The 17793-nt window shown below is 49.8% G+C and overlaps 2 protein-coding genes across 2 annotated transcripts in view; both read right to left on the bottom strand.

Annotated features, from left to right (window-relative positions):
• cyp7b1 (cytochrome P450, family 7, subfamily B, polypeptide 1) overlaps nt 1-17793 on the bottom strand; it is a 264201-nt gene that overhangs the window by 132925 nt on the left and 113483 nt on the right. The window lies entirely within an intron of this gene.
• Nucleotides 347-2430, bottom strand: LOC147114929 (uncharacterized). The gene is made up of 2 exons (XM_085992121.1): nt 2113-2430; nt 347-1953 (listed from the first exon to the last, which is right to left on the bottom strand). Exons 1-2 carry the CDS (start codon nt 2324-2326, stop codon nt 779-781), a joined length of 1389 nt encoding a protein of 462 aa, XP_085848247.1. The 5' UTR covers nt 2327-2430; the 3' UTR covers nt 347-778.

The following is a 17793-nucleotide window of genomic DNA, read 5'->3' on the forward strand; positions in this document are numbered from 1 at the left end:
GGCTTACTGGGGACAAGGGCTATCCTCTCTGCCCATGGCTGATGACAACACTCCGTGTGGACGGCACCCCAGCAGAAGAGCTGATCAGCAGCAGCCATCAGGCGACCAGGCACAGTAAACAGCACACTATTGGTGTTCTCAAAAAGCGTTTCCGATGTCTGGAACATTCGGGGGGATCCCTGCAGTACTCACCGCAGCAAGTGGGACACATCGTCGTCGTCTGCTGCATGCTCCACAGCTTGGTGAATCGACGCACCCAGCCAATTCCACCTGTCCCTCAACGACCAGCAGAGCAGGTGGAGGAGGAGGAGGATGAGGAGGAGGAGGAGGAGGAAGAGCATGCGGAGGAAGAGGAGGAGGAAGAGCAGGTGGAGGAGGAGGAAGATGGAAGGGCTCCTGAAAGTGGAAGGGCCATACGTTAGAGGCTCATCTGGACTCGTGTCGAGACCCCTGTGGCGGAATGATGAGAGTCTTAACTCCTGCGCACTTTGGATGTTTGACGGCCTCTGAATACCAGCATTACGGAAAGTAGTCACGTGCACCATGCCACATTGAAACTTCTGTTTATTGTCACAAAAGTCTTTCATTACAGCAAAACAATGTAATGTCAACAGAAACCATAAGTAACAAAATAACTGTGAACTCTTCGGCAAAGCCGCAAAACTCAACAAACCTTCTGCAAATATAACAACAGGTGAGGGTGTCCTTGAATTTGGACAAACAAACGTCTCAGCACCTCCCTCTACAACTGGCCCCTTGAGGGAGAACGACTTCTCTTTCACGCCCGGCCCCTTCCCTCCCTGCTGCTCCTACGTAATTGGACCCCAGTGGCGGGCTCAAGGCTGGGGGACGCCTGCTGACTGTGTGGAAGCGCAGAAGCCCCTGAGGGACGGCCTGGCCGACCTCTGGGCTTGGAGGGTGCGGACGCAGGATGCTTGATGTGACCATGGCTGGAAGCAGTGTGCCCTGCAGGTGGTGGCAGCTGCACTGCAGACGTACCAGCGCTGGCATGTGCAATGGTCTCCTGCCGAGAGAGGACACCTGCACCATGGTCGGACGACATACTGGCTATCTGATGGGAGCGGCTCGGCTCATCCGCCACAATCGCATGCTCCACTGATTCCTGGCCTTGTATGGGACTGGAAGGGCCCGGGGTGATCCTAACTGATGCAGAGAGGGTGGCTGCAGTGAGAGATCGCGTTGCCTCAATCTGGGTGTGGAGGAGGCCAGCAAGTGACTGCGTGGCAACAGTGAGGACCTGTGTGCCAGGTGCCAGTGCTTCGGAGAAGCCCTGGACAGTTCTTCCCATTGCTTCGGACAAGGCAGGTGCCGACCGCTCCACTGCCTCGGACAAGCCCTGGACAGACCTTTCCAGGGATTGTCCGAAGCCCTGAACAGTCCTTTCCATAGCGGCCTCAAAGCCCTGGACAGTCCTCTCCATTGTTGGGCCGAAGCCCTGGATAGACCTGTCCATTGTTGCCCCGAAGCCCTGGAGAGTCCTGTCCATTGTTGCCCCAAAGCCCTGGAGAGTCCTCTCCATTGTTGCCCCGAAGTCCAACATACTCTTAGCCAATGAATCTACTGACTCAGGCATCTTCTCCACTGCAGCCATCGGCTCCGTGTGTCTGAGCCGGGCCTGTTTGCTCATCTCAGCCAGGCGACGCACCTCCTCTGCACTCTGTGCAGCAGTCATCACTACCTGCCTTGCCCTCCGGGGAGACGGTGGCCAAACTTGCCTATCCCCCTTGCGTTGCTGCATGCCGCTTGTTCCAACAACTGGTTCATCCTCAGAGCCCCCCCCCCTCCCCTCCAGGGGACTACTATCCCCAGTCTGTAGATGTGTCCGCTCCCCAGATTCTGCAACGGCTGGTCCGGATTCCTCCTGCTCCTCGCCTCCGGTGGCACTGGCACTGGCAGCTTCAGTGCGTTGAGCCCGAGTTGGTGCTGATTCATCTGAAAGCAGGGAGGTGGAAGAGTAGCTTTAGCAAAAGGACAGGTTTGCGGAAAGGCATGCCAGATTGCGGCAAGGCTCTGACATGGCTGCACACTGAGGAAGCATGCTGGCGGGGGGACCAAGTGGAAGGCAACAGGTGAAAAAGGTGAGCGTCTTACCCTCGCTGTCGGAAATGGGGTCGGCAGATGCAGTGGTCACAGGACCAGACAGACATCCTCCAAGAATCTGGTGCACTCTCTCCTCCAGATCCGAGAGAGTGACCACTTGTGGAGGTCCGCCACCGGTTTGACGCTGCTCCTTTCGGATCGTCGCCAGCTTGGACTGCAGGGGAAAGAAGGGGAAGTTCTGTAACATGATGCCTTGAGAGATCATCTCATGCCCCCCATGGTGCAAGAGCCCTTACATGATGCCTTGAGAGATCATCGCATGCCCCCCATGGTGCAAGAGCCCTTACATGATGCCTTGAGAGATCATCACATGCCCCCCATGGTGCAAGAGCACTTACATGAGGCCTTGAGAGATCATCGCATGCCCCCCATGGTGCAAGAGCACTTACATGAGGCCTTGAGAGATCATCGCATGCCCCCCATGGTGCAAGAGCACTTACATGAGGCCTTGAGACATCTGTCCATGTGTGTGCCCAGAAAGGGCCATGGGTGCTTGCTGACAGATGGCCATTGGGGCATCATTGCAGCAGGGTGCCCGAAGTCAGCTGCAGATGGAGGGAATCAGAAGTTTGCTAAACCATCACTCACCCTAACGATCCGTATGGGGTCGTTGAATTTCTTCCTGCACTGAACAGGGGTCCTGGTCGCCATGCTGCTGGAGTTGACCCTCACAGCAACTTCCCTCCAAGATCGTCGGTAAGCCTTCTGATTCGGCTTCTTGCCATTGTCCGGATACAGGACATCTCGACGGCGCTCAACTGCAGCCACCAACTGGTCCAGAGCCTCAGTGCTGAAGCGCTCTGCTCTCTGTCTAACCTTCTCCATGCTCAACAAGTTTCTAACGCCAGAGAAGGGCGAGCGCCGAATCTGAGGCCTACAGGGCGTTGGGTGTTGAAGCTCAGGCTGACTGACCCACCCCTTTAAGAGCCGGCCGGCGCCTGGAAGTCTCGTGGTTTCCCGTAATTGAGATCACCTGCGCTGCGCCCGTCCGCGTCGATATTGAGTAGCGCCTGAACTTTTGCGCCTTAGGAGCACCGTGCAACGGCTGAATTAGCGCCTCAATCCCCTTTGGGGGCGATGCAACCCAATATCTCGCCAGGCAGCGATAAGTTTCATCTGGCTATAAACTTTGCGCACCGCCAGTTCCAGCGCCTCAAGCGGGGCTATACCCAATTTCTAGGCCGCTATAGTGTCCAATTGTTCCAAATCAGAAACAAAAGTAGGTCTCCCTCCCTCACTCAGTGGTTCATTAGCAAATGGACTGCGTGGTTTTGTATTGAGTCTTAATGACCTGAAGGTTCTATATTCAATTCTTTGTTGACTTAGTTCTGCAGACAGGGGAATGAGTTGAAAAAATGTACTGGAACATAGGAACAGGAGTAGGCCATTTACCCCCTTGAGCCTGTTCCACCATTCAAGTGAGATCATGGCTGATTTGTTACCTAACTCCATATACTCGCCTTTGCTCCATATCCCTTCATACCCTTGTTTAACAAAGATCTATCAATCTCGGATGTAAAATTAACAATTGATCTAGCTTAAAATACTGTTTGAGAAAGAGAGTTCCAAACTTCTACCATCCTGTGCGTGTAGAAGTGTTTCCTAACTTCACTCCTGAAAGGCCTGGCTCTATTTTTAAACTATTACCCCTAGTCCTAGAAACCCCAACCGGCAGAAATAATTTCTCTCTATCTACCCTATCAGTTCCCCTTAATATCTTGAAAATTTTGATCAAATCACCCCTTAACCTTCTAAATTCCAGGAATACAACCCTAGTTTGTGTAATCTCTCCTCGTAATTTAACCCTTGGACCCCAGTATCATTCTGGTAAATCTACGCTGCACTCCCTCCAAAGCCAATATATCCCTCCCATGGTGTGGTGCCCAGAACTGCTCACAGTACTCCAGGTGTGGTCTAACCAAGGTTTTGTATATCTGTAGCATAACTTCTACCCCCTTGTATTTCAGTCCTTTAGATATAAAGGTCAGAATTCCAACAGCCTTTTTGATTATTTTCTGTAACTGTCCATTACATTTTAATGATCTATGTACATGGACCCTCAAGTCTCCTTGGACCTCCACTGTTTCCAGCTTTTCACCATTTAGAAAGTTTCTGGGTTTGAGATCCATTTAGGACCTCAAACCCAGCACCAAGCTCATGGCCTACAGAGCAGTAGTGATACCCTCCCTCCTGTATGCTTCAGAGCCATGGACCATGTACAGCAGGCACCTCAAAGCACTGGAGATGTACCACCAATGCTGCCTCCGCAAGATCCTGCAAATCCATTGGCAGGATAGGCGCACCAATATCAGTGTTCTCGCTCAGGCCAACATCCCCAGCATTGAAGCTTTGACCACGCTCGATCAGCTCCGATGGACGGGCCACATCGTCCGCATGCCCGATACGAGACTCCCAAAACAAGCGCTCTACTCGGAGCTCCGACACGGCAAGAGAGCCCCAGGTGGGCAGAGGAAACACTTCAAGGACACCCTCAAAGCCTCCTTGAAAAAGTGCAACATCCCCAATGACACCTGGGAATCCCTGGCCCAAGACCGTACAAAGTGGAGGAGAAGCATCCGGGAAGGCGCTGAACACCGAGTATCTTCGCCTGGAGCAAGCGGAAGCCAAGCACAAACAGCGGAAGGAGTGCACATCAACCCAAGCACCCCACCCACCCACCCCCTCAACCACTGTCTGCCCCACCTGTGACAGAGACTGTAGATCTCGCATTGGACTCATCAGTCACCTGAGAACTCATTTTTAGTGTGGAAGCAAGTCATCCTTGGTTCCGAGGGATTGCCTAAGAAGATGATGATGATGATTTAGAAAGTACTCTGTTCTATCCTTTTTAGGTCCAAAGTGGATGACCTCACATTTGCTTACATTGAAATCCATTTGCTACAGTTTTGCCCACTTAATCTATTAATATCTCTTTGTAATTTTATGTTTCCATCTACACTGCTTACAATGCACCTATCTTTGTGTCATTAGCAAACTTGGATAGGTGGCTTTCTATCCCATCATCTAAGTCATTAATAAATACAGTGATTAGTTGAGGCCCCAACACAGATCCTTGCAGGACACCACTAGTCACATCCTGCCAATTGGAGTACCTGCCCATTAACCCTACTCTATGGCCTAGAAATTCAGTATAGCCACGTTTGGGGCGCTACAGCATGGCGTTCGCTAACTTTTGCGCCCGGCGCAACTTAGCGCCACCTTCGCCGATATTCAGTTGCATCGCCCCAAGAGGTTGCTGCTGCGCTAAAGCAGGCAATGCACGACTATCATTAGGCGCTAAGCCGGCGATCCGGGGCGCAAACACCAAAGGCGGGCGCAGCGCAGGTGCGGCGAGTTGCTCATTGAGGGCAGACAGTCAGGCGCCGGTCAGCACTTAAAGGGGGAGGGTGGAATTGCTTGGCTGCCACGCCCTGCACACTGCAGCCGTAAGGCAAGGCCTGAACACTGCTTCTGGAACAGCTCCACGCCCAGGAGAATGGAGAAGGCCAGGGAGAGAGCGCAGCGCTTCGGCGAGGGTGACCTGAGGCTGCTGGTTGGCGCAGTGGACCGCAGGCGCCATATCCTCTTCCCTGAGGGTGGCAGGAGGCCGCTGCCCGCCGAATATCGGAAAGCATGGAGGGATGTGGCAAACAGGGTCACGTCCAACAGCGTGGTTGGCAGGACACCAACCCAGTGCCGGAAAAGATTCAACGACCTCACTCGGGTTGTCAGGGTGAGCACCCTTTCCAGTATCCTCCTGATCCCTGCATGTGCACCTCACTTTATGGCCAAACGGGTCTGAAAGCCCTAATGGCCAGCCCTCATCCAGCAGTTATGGGACTGTCATGAAAAGCACTTGCGCATTCAGGACTTTAGACACTGTCAGGGCTATTCGACCATGGGAGGCAGTGCGGGCAAGATCGGTGCTTGACACTGTCAGGGCTAATCGAACATGGGAGGCAGTGCGGGCAAGATCAGGGCTTGACACTGTACTTAGAGGCGGTCCTTTCTCTTGCAGGCCAAGCTGGCGCATAACAGAAGACAGCAGCGACAGACCGGGGGAGGCCGTCCTGACCTGAAACAGCTGAGCGACCTCGAGCAGCGAGTGGAGCGGATCATGGCAGGCCGGCTGAGTGGCCCCGTCGCCACTGGAGATGCTGACCCTGTTCTGGGCACCAATGGTAAGGTCATCACCTTTTTGACCTCTCCCTTTCCACTTGCACCTCACACCAGCATCCTTTGCCACTATCGAACCAATGCAGTGCACAGCAGCACTCATGCCTCCCTCGCTGCCGCCCTGTCCTCACTCTAAAGCAATTCTTGTGCCTCCCTGCTTTCAGATGGTGACTCGCCAGGTGAGGAGGCGGCCCCTCAAGCTGGCACTGTGTCCGAGTCAGACATAGAGGAGGAGGAAGAGGAAGCCAGCCCATCAGGGACACCCTCAGCCGAGGCAGCCCATGGCCATGATGGTGACACGTCTTCCCTGGAGGGGAGCAGGGGGGAAGGGTCGGAAGATAGTGAAGCTCCAGGGACCAGCGGGCTGCAGCAACGCAGGAGGGGTGGGGAAGCTCGGCGGCCTTCTCCCCGGAGGGTGAATGCGGCCTCCAGTCCTGCTACGGTGAGCGTAGAGGAGGTGCAGCTCCTAGCGGAAATGGGCGCCCAGGCTGAGCGCAGGCACACTGAGCTCATGGCTGCAGTGGCAAGGATGCCTGACTCCATAGAGTCACTGGCAAGGAGTGTGCAGGAATTCGGGGCAGCACAGGCCAGGAGTCTGCAGGACGTCGCGGCAGCACAGGCCAGGAGTCTGCAACAATTCAGTGCAGCACAGGCCAGGAGTCTGCAACAATTCAGTGCAGCACAGGCCAGGAGTGTCGCGGCAGCACAGGCTAGGAGTCAGCAGGACTTCGCTGCTTCACAGGCGGCTTCTAGCTAAGTGCTCAGTCGTGCCGTGCATTCACTGGCTGCTGTCATGCAGACACAGACCAGGGCCACACGGGCACTAACTGCTGCCACACTTGCTGGATCGGCCAGGCATCGCCGGGGCACTCGCCGTGCCGCAGCAGCCTAGCAGTCTGTGCCTCAGCAGATTGCTGCGCATGCTGCAGTGCTGGCCCGTGCGCGTGCCAATGTATCAGCCGACCAGGGAGTGCCTGTGATCTGTCAGGTTGGCAGCATTCCTGCAGCCAACACTGTCACTCCTCCATTGCAGCTGCCACCAGCTGTTGGACAGACTGCTGCCGCCCAAGCAGAGTTGGAGCAGTCAGCAGCCGGCCCCTCCAGGCCCAGAGCTGGTCCAGGCCGACCCCCAAGGGCATCTGCCGTCTCACCATCTGACCATCAGCAGCCTTCCCCCAGCCTTGCTGCAGCCACTGGGGTCCCATTGAGGAGGAGCTGCAGGGCGGGTAGGGGCCAGTCATGGAAGCGAAACGGATCACCCTCGCAGGGGAAAAAGTAGAAGGTGTGGCCAAATGTTTTGTTTTATATATAAAGGCCGAGACTGGTGTATTTGTTTCATTTATAAAGGCCGAAACTGCTGTATTTGTTTCATATTTAAAGGCCGAGACTGGTATATTTGTTTTACTTGTAAAGGCCGAGACTGGTGTATTTGTGTTTTTGGGGGGTGTTTCTCTCTATTAGTTTGTCATGTGGGAAGGGCACAGAAGTATCACAGTAAAAAATGTTCTTAAATCGCACTGTCCATGCTTTCTTTTGGAAGTCCTGGTTGCCCTGCTCAGCTGAGGGCTTGTGGAGCGGCTACATTCATCTTCTGCCATTGGCACAAGCCATTCCCTGAGAGGGGGCCTAGAACCGACTTGCAATAAGTCGCCGACGCGCGACCCTTGCACTTTCTGCCTCCCTCCTGTGCTGGTCCTCCTCCTCCTCCTCCGGTGGTCCTCCAATGTCTGCTGGCAGTGGCTGAGTCCTGGGGATAGCCAGGTTGTGCAGCATGCAGCACACGATAATAAAATGGGAGACTCGCTCAGGCGAGTACTGTAGGGCTCCCCCGGAACGTTCCAGACAGCGGAACCGTTGCTTCAGCACGCTGATTGTTTGCTCAATGATGTTCCTGGTTGCTTGATGGCTGTCATTGTATCCCTCTTCAGCAGGGGTGCTGGGCGCATGGAGCGGGGTCATCAGCCAGGTGCACAAAGGATAGCCTTTGTCCCCGAGAAACCATCCTCGTGGGTGAGGCTGGGCCTCGAACATGTCTGCCACAGAAGTCTGGCGCAGGATGAAGGCATCGTGCCTGCTGCCTGGAAAGCGGGCATTGACAGCTAGGATGAGCTGCCTGTGGTCACACACCAACTGCACATTGAGCGAATGGTAGCCCTTCCGGTTGTGGTAATCCTCGGCATTCTCTAGAGGTGCCCGCAAAGCCACATGCGTGCAGTCAATATCGCCCTGCACCATGGGGAAGCCCGCTAATGCTGCAAAGCCCATTGCACGCTCTTGCTGCTTGTCAACGGTCATGGGGAAGGAGATGAACTGATGTCTCCTTCTGAAAAGGGCATTGGTCACCTGGCGGATGCAGCAATGTACCGCAAACTGGGAGATGTTGGAAATGTCCCCAGTAGCGGATTGGAAGGAGCCGGTGGCATAGAAGTTGAGAGCCACCGTCACCTTCACTGCCACCGACAGAGATGTCCTGCTCCTCAGCTGTGGCTGCAGATCTCTGCGAAGCAGGTGGCAGATCTCAGTGACTACCGCCCTTCTGAATCGCAGCCTCCGAACACACTGCTGCTCAGACATGTTCAGATATGAGAACTGCTGGCGGTACACCCTGGGTGGGTAAGGCCTCCTTTGCCGACGCCTGTTGGCCCTTCTCCGTCTGGCCATGACTGGCACTCTCTCACGGCGTCTCTGAGCCCTTTGAATGCAATGGAGAAGCCCAACGTTTCCACCCATTGCAGCCCCCATTATATGTTTCCAATCAATGCTATGACACTGAAGTTAAAGACAAGTGCAAAGCTGTGGCCTGAAGCCACAAGTACCTGTGCGAGTGTTGAGCCAAACCAGAAAGCTCTCTACCTTTGTCTCTCTCCAAAGATCCGTCTCTCACAAAGAAGGAGTGGTGCAAAATGGCTGCCATTTATACTGCAGGAGGAGTCCCCTTTAATTAGCGCCCCCCGCGGCGACTGGGAACCGTTCCCCTCTACCAGTCGCTAGGGGCGCCAGGCGCACAATAGGCTGGCGCCACTGAATTTCCGGTTTGGGGCGCACAAAGGGCGTTGCACCTTGAAATGACGTCAGGATCTGCGCGCGCAGCTGAGCGTGCGCAAAGGTTTTGCGCCGCAGCTAAATCTTAACTGAAGTTCGCGAGTGGCGCAGATCGCGCTGCGCCCGGGCGCTAGCCGCTTAGCGCCCCACTTCTCCTCCTCCTAAGGCGCTAGCGGCTGGCTCAAACAACTGAATTTCTAGGCCTATGTCTCTTGCCGTTCAGCCAATTTCCTAACCAGGTTGATAATTTACCTTCAATTCCATGAGCTTCAACTTAGCTAACAGTCTCTTATGTGAGACTTTATCAAATACCTTCTGGAAGTCCATATAAATAACATCTATAGACATTCCCCTGTCCACTACTTTAGTCACATATTCAAGAAAAAAAAGAGTACTTTACTAAAGTGGCTGTGCTTCACATGGAAGCCTGGGCAGGGAGTTTAGTAGGTTATTTGATCATGGAGACAATCATGCGAAGCCTGCCGCTGACCAATCCCATTAACTTAGGTTAATCCTTATGATTATCTAGCAACTGATCTGAAAGTGCACACATGGTTACTGGGAATGGTCAGGGACAGGCTTCACTGTGGTAGTATCATAGAATCATAAAAATTTACAGCACAGGACGAGACTATTCTGCCCTTCATGTCTGTGCCAGTGAAAAAGAGCTATGCAGTCTAATCCCACTTTCCAGCTCTTGGTCCATAGCCTTGTAGCTTACGGCACTGCAAGTGCATATCCAAGTACTTCTTAAATGTGCTGAGGGTTTCTGCCTCTACCACCCTTTCACGCAGTGAGTTCCAGACCCCTACCAACGTTTGGGTGAAAAGAATTCTCAACACCACTTTAATTCTTCTACCAATTACTTTAAATCTATGCCTTCTGGTTATTGGCCTCTCTGCTAAGGGAAATAGGTCCTTCCTATCCACTTTATCTAGGCCACTCATAATTTTACACACCTCAATTAAATCTCCCCTCAGCCTCCTCTGCTCCAAAGAAAACAACGCATTCCAATCTTTCCTCATAGATAAAATTCTCCAGTCCTGGCAACATCCTCGTAAATCTCCTCTGGACACTCTCTAGTGCAATCACATCTTTCCTGTAATGTGGTGACCAGAACTGTATGCAGTACTCTAGCTGTGGCCTAACTAGTGTTTTATACAGTTCTAGCATAACCTCCCCGCTCTTGTATTCTATGCCACGGCTAATAAAGGAAAGTATTCCGTATGCCTTCTTAATCACCTTATCTACCTATCCTGCTACCTTCAGGGATCTGTGGACATGTACTCCAAGGTCCCTCTGTTCCAATACATTTCTCAGTATCCTACCATTTATTGTGTATTCCCTTGCCTTGTTCGCCTTCCCCAAATGCATTACCTCACAATCCCTGGATTGAATTCCATTTGCCACTTTTCTGTCCACTTGACCAGTCCATTGATATCTTCTTGCAGTCTACAGCTTTCGTTCTCGCTATCAACCACACGGCAAATTTTTGTATCACCTACAAACTTGTTAATCATGCCCCCTACATTGAAATCTAAATCATTGATATATACCACAAAAAGCAAGGGTCCTAGTACTGAGCCCTGTGGAACCCCACTAGAAACAGTCTGCCAGTCATAAAAACACTGGTTGACCATTACCCTTTGCTTCCTGCCACTGAGCCAATTTTGGATCCAACTTGCCACTTTCCCTTGGATCCCATGGGCTTTTAGTTTTCTGACCAGTCTGCCATGTGGGACCTGGTCAAAAATCCATGTAGACTACATCAAATATGCTACCCTCATCTGCCCTCCTTGTTACTTCCTCAAAGAATTCAATCAAGTTAATCAGACACAACTTTCTTTTAACAAATCCATGCTGACTGTCTTGGATTAATCTGTGCCTTTCTAAATGATGATTAATACTGTCCCTCAGAATTTTTTCCAATGATTTGCCCACCACTGAGGTTAAGCTGACTAGCCTATAATTACTCGATCTATCCCTTTCTCCCTTTTTAAACAACGGTACATTAGCAGGACCTCCAGTCCTCCGGCACCAGGTCTGTAGCCAGAGAAGATTGGAAAATGATGGTTAGACCCTCGGCTATTTCCTCCCTTGCCTGGGATACATTTCATCAGGGCCTGGCGATTTATCTACTTTCAAATATGCTAAACCCCTTAATATTTCCTCAGTCACTATGTTTATCCCATCCAATATTTCACACTCCTCCTCAACTACAATGATTGCATTGTCCCTTTCTTTTGTGAAGACAGATGCAAAGTATTCATTAAGAACTATACCCACGTCTTCGCCTTCATGCACAGATTACCTTTTTGGTCTCTAATAGGCCCTACTCTTTCCTTAGTTATGCTCTTGCTCTTTATGGGAATCGCGGGCTGAGCGGCTGTATAAAGGCCCCAGAGACCCAGGTAAGGCCTCAGTGCGAGAATCGGCGGGAATCGCGGGCTGAGCGGCTGTATAAAGGCCCCAGAGACCCAGGTAAGGCCTCAGTGCGGGAATCGCGGGCTGAGCGGCTGTATAAAGGCCCCAGAGACCCAGGTAAGGCCTCAGTGCGAGAATTGCGGGCTGAGCGGCTGTATAAAGGCTCCAGAGACCCAGGTAGGTTTACCAATCTCCAGTCTCGGACCTCAGAGGGAAGGAGAGAGGTAAAAAGTAATCCAAGTGTGACGTCACCAGAAAGCGGGTAAGTGATTGGTTGGTAAGTATTTCTCCCTTTTTAAGCTTAAATCTCTTTGGTTTATAGTTTCTAAGGTGTGATATTCACCATCTAGAATCGGGGCAGAGGGTATTTAAGAATAATATTAATAAATTTAATTAATTACATAGAATGGGAGATCAGGTGATGTGTTGCTGCTGCAATATGTGGGAGCTGGTGGACACCATTGATGTTCACGGTGATCACATTTGCAGTAAGTGTTGGCTGCTCGAGGAATTCTGGCTCCGTGTTGAAGAGCTGGAGTCCGAGCTTCAAACACTGAGGCACATCAGGGAGGGGGAGAGTTACCTGGACTCTGTGTATCACGAGGTATTCACACCAATTAGATTAATTAATTCAGATGTAGTCCGTGGCCAGGGTCAGGATGGTGTGACTAGAAGTGAGGCAGGTACGGGGATCCAGGAGGTAGTGTTGGAGGAGCCGCAGCCCTTGCACTTGTCCAACAGGTTCGAGGCTCTTACTCCCTGTGAGGATGGGAACAGGGACTGCGGGGAGGATGAGCAACCTGGCCACAGCACCGTGGAGCGGGGGGCCATTCAAGTGGGGGGAGTTAAAAGAAATGTTGTAATGGTAGGGGATAGTATCGTTAGGGGGATAGATAGAGTTCTTTGCAGCCGAGAGTGAGAGTCCCGAAGGCTGTGTTGCCTGACCGGTGCCAGGGTTAAGGACATCTCCTCTGGACTGGAGAGAAACTTGGAGTGGGAGGGGGAGGATCCAGTTGTCGTGGTCCATGTTGGTACCAACGACATAGATAGGACAAGGAAGGAGGTTCTGCTGAGGGAGTTTGAGCAGCTAGGGGCCAAATTAAAAAGCAGAACCACAAGGGTAATAATCTCTGGATTATTACCTGAGCCATGAGCGAATTTGGCTAGGACAAATAAAATTAGAGAGTTAAATGCGTGGCTCAAAGACTGGTGTGGGAGAAATGGGTTTTGCTTCCTGGGACACTGGCACCAGTACTGGGGCAGGAGGGAGCTGTTCCGTTGGGACGGGCTTCACTTGGCCAGTGCTGGGACGAGAGTCCTGGCGGATCATATAACTAGGGCTGTAGAGAGGGCTTTAAACTAACTAGTGGGGGGGAGGTTCCTAGAGAGCAAATAATAAAAATGACAACAGAGAAGGTCATAGACTTAGGTAGCAGTGGGGAAATTAAAAACCAGAGCGTGTCAGGAAGGGGCAGAAGGTATGGAGTAAAAGGTAAAGTAATAAAAAGGGCAAAAGCAGGAACTAAGTGTCACAAAACATCTTTGAAAGTTCTCTATCTGAATGCACGTAGCATTCGTAACAAAATAGACGAGTTAATGGCACAAATAACTACATATGGGTATGATCTTGTGGCCATTACAGAAATATGGCTGCAGGGTGACAATGCCTGGGAATTAAACATACCAGGTTACTTAACGATCAGGAAGGACAGGCAGGAAGGAAGGGGAGGTGGGGTGGCTATGTTAATAAAGGAAGGAATCACTGTAATACAGAGAAATGATATTGGGTCAAAAGATCAGGATAATGAAACAGTTTGGGTGGAGGTAAGGAATAATAAGGGGAAAAAAACACTCGTGGGCGTAGTCTATAGGCCTCGGAACGGTTGCAACTCTGTTGGACGGAGTATCAATCAGGAAATAGTTGAGGCTTGTAATAAGGGAACATCTATAATTATGGGGGATTTTAACTATCATATTAATTGGACAAATCAAATTGGGCAGGGCTGCCTTGAGGATGAGTTCATTGAGTGTATTAGGGATGGGTTTCTTGAGCAGTATGTAACTGAACCGACCAGGGGGCAAGCAACCTTAGATCTGGTCCTGTGTAACGAGACAGGATTAATTTAAAATGTCCTAGTAAAGGATCCCCTTGGAATGAGTGACCATAACATGGTTGAATTCCATATTCAATTAGAGGGTGAGAAAGTTGGATCTCAAACAAGCGTGCTAAGCTTGAATAAAGGAGACTATGAAGGTATGAGAGCGGAATTGAGTAGAGTGGATTGGGGAAATAGATTAAAGGGTAAGACGATACATGATCAGTGGTGTATATTTAAGGAGTTATTTTACAACTTCCAAAAAATATATATTCCACTGAGAAGAAAAGGGTGTAAAAGAAAAGACAGCCATCCGTGGCTAAGTAAAGAAATTAAGGGTAGTATTCGACTAAAAACAAGGGCATATAAGGTAGCCAAATCTAGTGGGAGGATAGAGGATTGGGAAAACTTTCAAAGACAGCAAAAAATAACAAAAAGATTGATTAAGAAAGGGAAGGTAGATTATGAAAGTAAATTAGCAAAAAATATAAAAACAGATAGTAAGAATTTTAATAGTTATATAAAAAGAAAAAGGGTGGCTAAAGTAAATGTTGGTCCCTTAGAGGATGAGACCAGGAAATTAATGGTGGGCAATATGGAGATGGCAAAAACACTGAATGAATATTTTATATCAGTCTTTACAGTAGAAGACACTAAGAATATCCCAACACTGGACAAACAGGGGGCTAAAGGGGGGGAGGAGCTAAACACGATCAAAATCACTAAGGAAGTGGTACTCGGTAAAATAATGGGACTCAAGGCGGATAAATCATCTGGACCTGATGGCTTACATCCTAGGGTCTTGAGGGAAGTGGCGGTAGGGATTGTGGATGCATTGGTAATAATTTTCCAAAACTCCCTGGACTTGGCAAAGGTCCCGGCAGACTGGAAAACTGCTAATGTAACACCCTTATTTAAAAAGGGCAGTAGACAGAAGGCTGGAAACGATAGACCGGTTAGCCTAACATCTGTGGTAGGTAAAATTTTGGAGTCCATTATTAAGGAGACAGTAACAGGACATTTGGATAATCATAATTTAATAGGACAAAGTCAGCATGGTTTTATGAAGGGGAAGTCATGTTTGACAAATTTGCTGGAGTTCTTTGAGGAAGTAACATATAGGGTGGATAAAGGGGAACCAGTGGACGTAGTGTATTTAGACTTCCAAAAGGCATTTGACAAGGTGCCACACAAAAGATTATTGCTTAAGATAAAAAATCACGGGATTGGGGGTAATATTCTGGCATGGAGAGAGGATTGGCTATCTAACAGAAGGCAGAGAGTTGGGATAAATGGTTCATTCTCAGACTGGCAATCAGTAACTAGTGCTGTTCCGCAGGGGTCAGTGCTGGGTCCCCAACTCTTTACAATCTATATTAACGATTTGGAGGAGGGGACCGAGTGTAACATATCAAAGTTTGCAGATGATATTAAGATGGGAGGGAAAGTAGTGAGTGAGGAGGACATAAAAAACCTGCAAGGGGACATAGACAGGCTAAGTAAGTGGGCAGAGATTTGGCAGATGGAATACAATACTGGAAAGTGTGAGGTTATGCACTTTGGCAGGAAAAATCGTAGAGCAAGTTATTATCTTAATGGCAAGAAACTGGAAAGTACTGAAGTACAAAGGGATCTGGGGGTCCTGGTGCACGAAACTCAAAAGGTTAGTATGCAGGTGCAGCAAGTGATTAAGAAGGCCAATGGAATGTTGGCTTTCATTGCTAGGGGGATAGAATATAAAAATAGGGAGGTATTGCTTCAGTTGTACAAGGTATTGGTGAGACCGCACCTGGAATACTGCGTACAGTTTTGGTGTCCATACTTAAGAAAGGACATACTTGCTCTCGAGTCAGTACAAAGAAGGTTCACTCGGTTAATCCCGGGGATGAGGGGATGGACATATGAGGAGCGGTTGAGTAGATTGGGACTCTACTCATTGGAGTTCAGAAGAATGAGAGGCGATCTTATTGAAACATATAAGATTGTGAAGGGGTTGGATCGGGTGGATGTGGGGAAGATGTTCCCGATGATGGGTGAAACTAGAACTAGGAGGCATAGTCTTAGAATAAGGGGCTGCTCTTTCAAAACTGACATGAGGAGGAACTACTTTACTCAGAGGGTGGTAGGTCCATGGAATATGCTGCCCCAAAAAGCTGTAGAAGCTACATCATTACATAAATTTAAAACAGAAATAGACAGTTTCCTAGAAGTAAAGGGAATTAAGGGTTACGGGGAGCGGGCAGGAATTTGGACATGAGTCTAGGTTCGGATCGGTCATGGCCCTGTGGGTAGCAGAGCGGGCCCAGGGGCCGTGTAGCCTGATCCTGCTCCTATTTCGTGTGTCTAATTCTGTTAGATTCAGGAGATGGTTCTGTGATAGTGGATTGGCGGTTAGGATCAGATCAGCCATGATCTTATTGAATGGCGGAGCAGGCTCGAGGGGCCGATTGGCCTACTCCTGCTCCTATTTCTTATGTTCTTATGTTTATGTATTTATAAACATCTTTGGGTTTTCCTTGATTTTACCTGCAAATATTTTTTCATGCCCTCTCTTTGCATTCCTAATTTCCTTTTTAATTTCACCGGTAAGCCTGACATCGGTAGTGGGGAAAATGCTAGAGTCCATTATAAAAGATGTAATAGCAGAGCACTTGGAGAGCAGTGACGGGAACGGACAAAGTCAACATGGATTTACAAAAGGTAAATCATGCTTGACTATTCTACTGGAATTTTTTGAGGATGTAACTGGTAAAATAGATAAGGGAGAACCAGTGGATGTGGTGTATTTGGACTTTCAGAAGGCTTTCGATAAGGTCCCGCATAAGAGATTAGCGTGCAAAATTAAGGCACATGGGATTGGGGGCAAGGTATTGACTTGGATAGAGAACTGGTTGGCAGATAGAAAGCAAAGAGTTGGAATAAACAGGTCGTTTTCCAAGTGGCAGGCAGTGACTTGTGGAGTACTGCAAGGATCGGTCCTAGGACCCCAGCTGTTCACAATATATATTAATGATCTGGACGAGGGAATTGGATGTAGTATCTCATAATTTGCAGATGACACAAAGCTGGGTGGGAGGGTATGCTGTGAGGAGGATGTCGTGAAACTCCAGTACGATTTGGACAGGTTGGGTGATTGGGCAGAAACATGGCAAATGCACTATAATGTGGATAAATGTGAGGTTATCCACTTTGGTGGCAAAAACAGGAAGGCAGATGATTATTTGAATGGCAATAGATTGGGAGAAGGGGAAGTGCAAAGAGACCTGGGTGTTCTTGTGCACCAGTCGCTGAAGGTAAGCATGCAGGTGCAGCAGGCGGTTAAGAAGGCAAATGGTATGTTGGCCTTCGTAGCAAGAGGGTTTGAGTACAGGAACAAGGATGTCTTGCTGCAGCTGTACAGGGCCTTGGTGAGACCGCACCTTGAGTATTGTGTGCAGTTTTGGTCGCCTTATCTGAGGAAGGATGTTCTTGCCATGGAAGGAGTGCAGCGAAGATTCACCAGGCTGATACCTGGGATGGCAGGAATGATGTATGAGGAGCGATTGTGTCGATCAGGCTTGTACTCACTGGAGTTTAGAAGATTGAGAGGGGATCTCATCGAAACCTATAAAATTCTGTCAGGCCTGGACAGACTAGATGCAGGAAGGATGTTCCCGATGGCCGGGGAATCCAGAACTAGGGGTCATAGTCTAAGGATAAGCCATTTAGGACTGAGATGAGGAGGAATTTCTTCACCCAGAGAGCGGTGAACCTGTGGAATTCTTTGCCACAGAGGGCGATGGAGGCCAGTTCATTAAATATATTCAAGAAGGAGTTGGATATATTTCTTAAGGCTAAAGGGATCAAGGGATATGGGGAGAAGGCAGGGACAGGGTACTGAATTTGGACGATCAGCCATGATCTCATTAAATGGCGGAACAGGCTCGAGGGACCG

Source organism: Somniosus microcephalus, chromosome 7 (genome assembly GCF_052327205.1).
Source record: "Somniosus microcephalus isolate GS21.2 chromosome 7, FLI_Smic_1.0, whole genome shotgun sequence".
Classification (NCBI taxonomy): Eukaryota; Metazoa; Chordata; class Chondrichthyes; order Squaliformes; family Somniosidae; genus Somniosus; species Somniosus microcephalus.

What these genes read in the sequence shown, in the direction of transcription:
- LOC147114929 (XM_085992121.1), bottom strand. Translation starts at nt 2,326, where the DNA reads ATGATCTCTCAAGGCATCATGTTACAGAACTTCCCCTTCTTTCCCCTG. An exon ending in CCCCATTTCCGACAGCGAGG is followed by an intron (nt 1,954 to 2,112) that starts GTAAGACGCTCA and finishes CCCTGCTTTCAG; the next exon opens with ATGAATCAGCACCAACTCGG.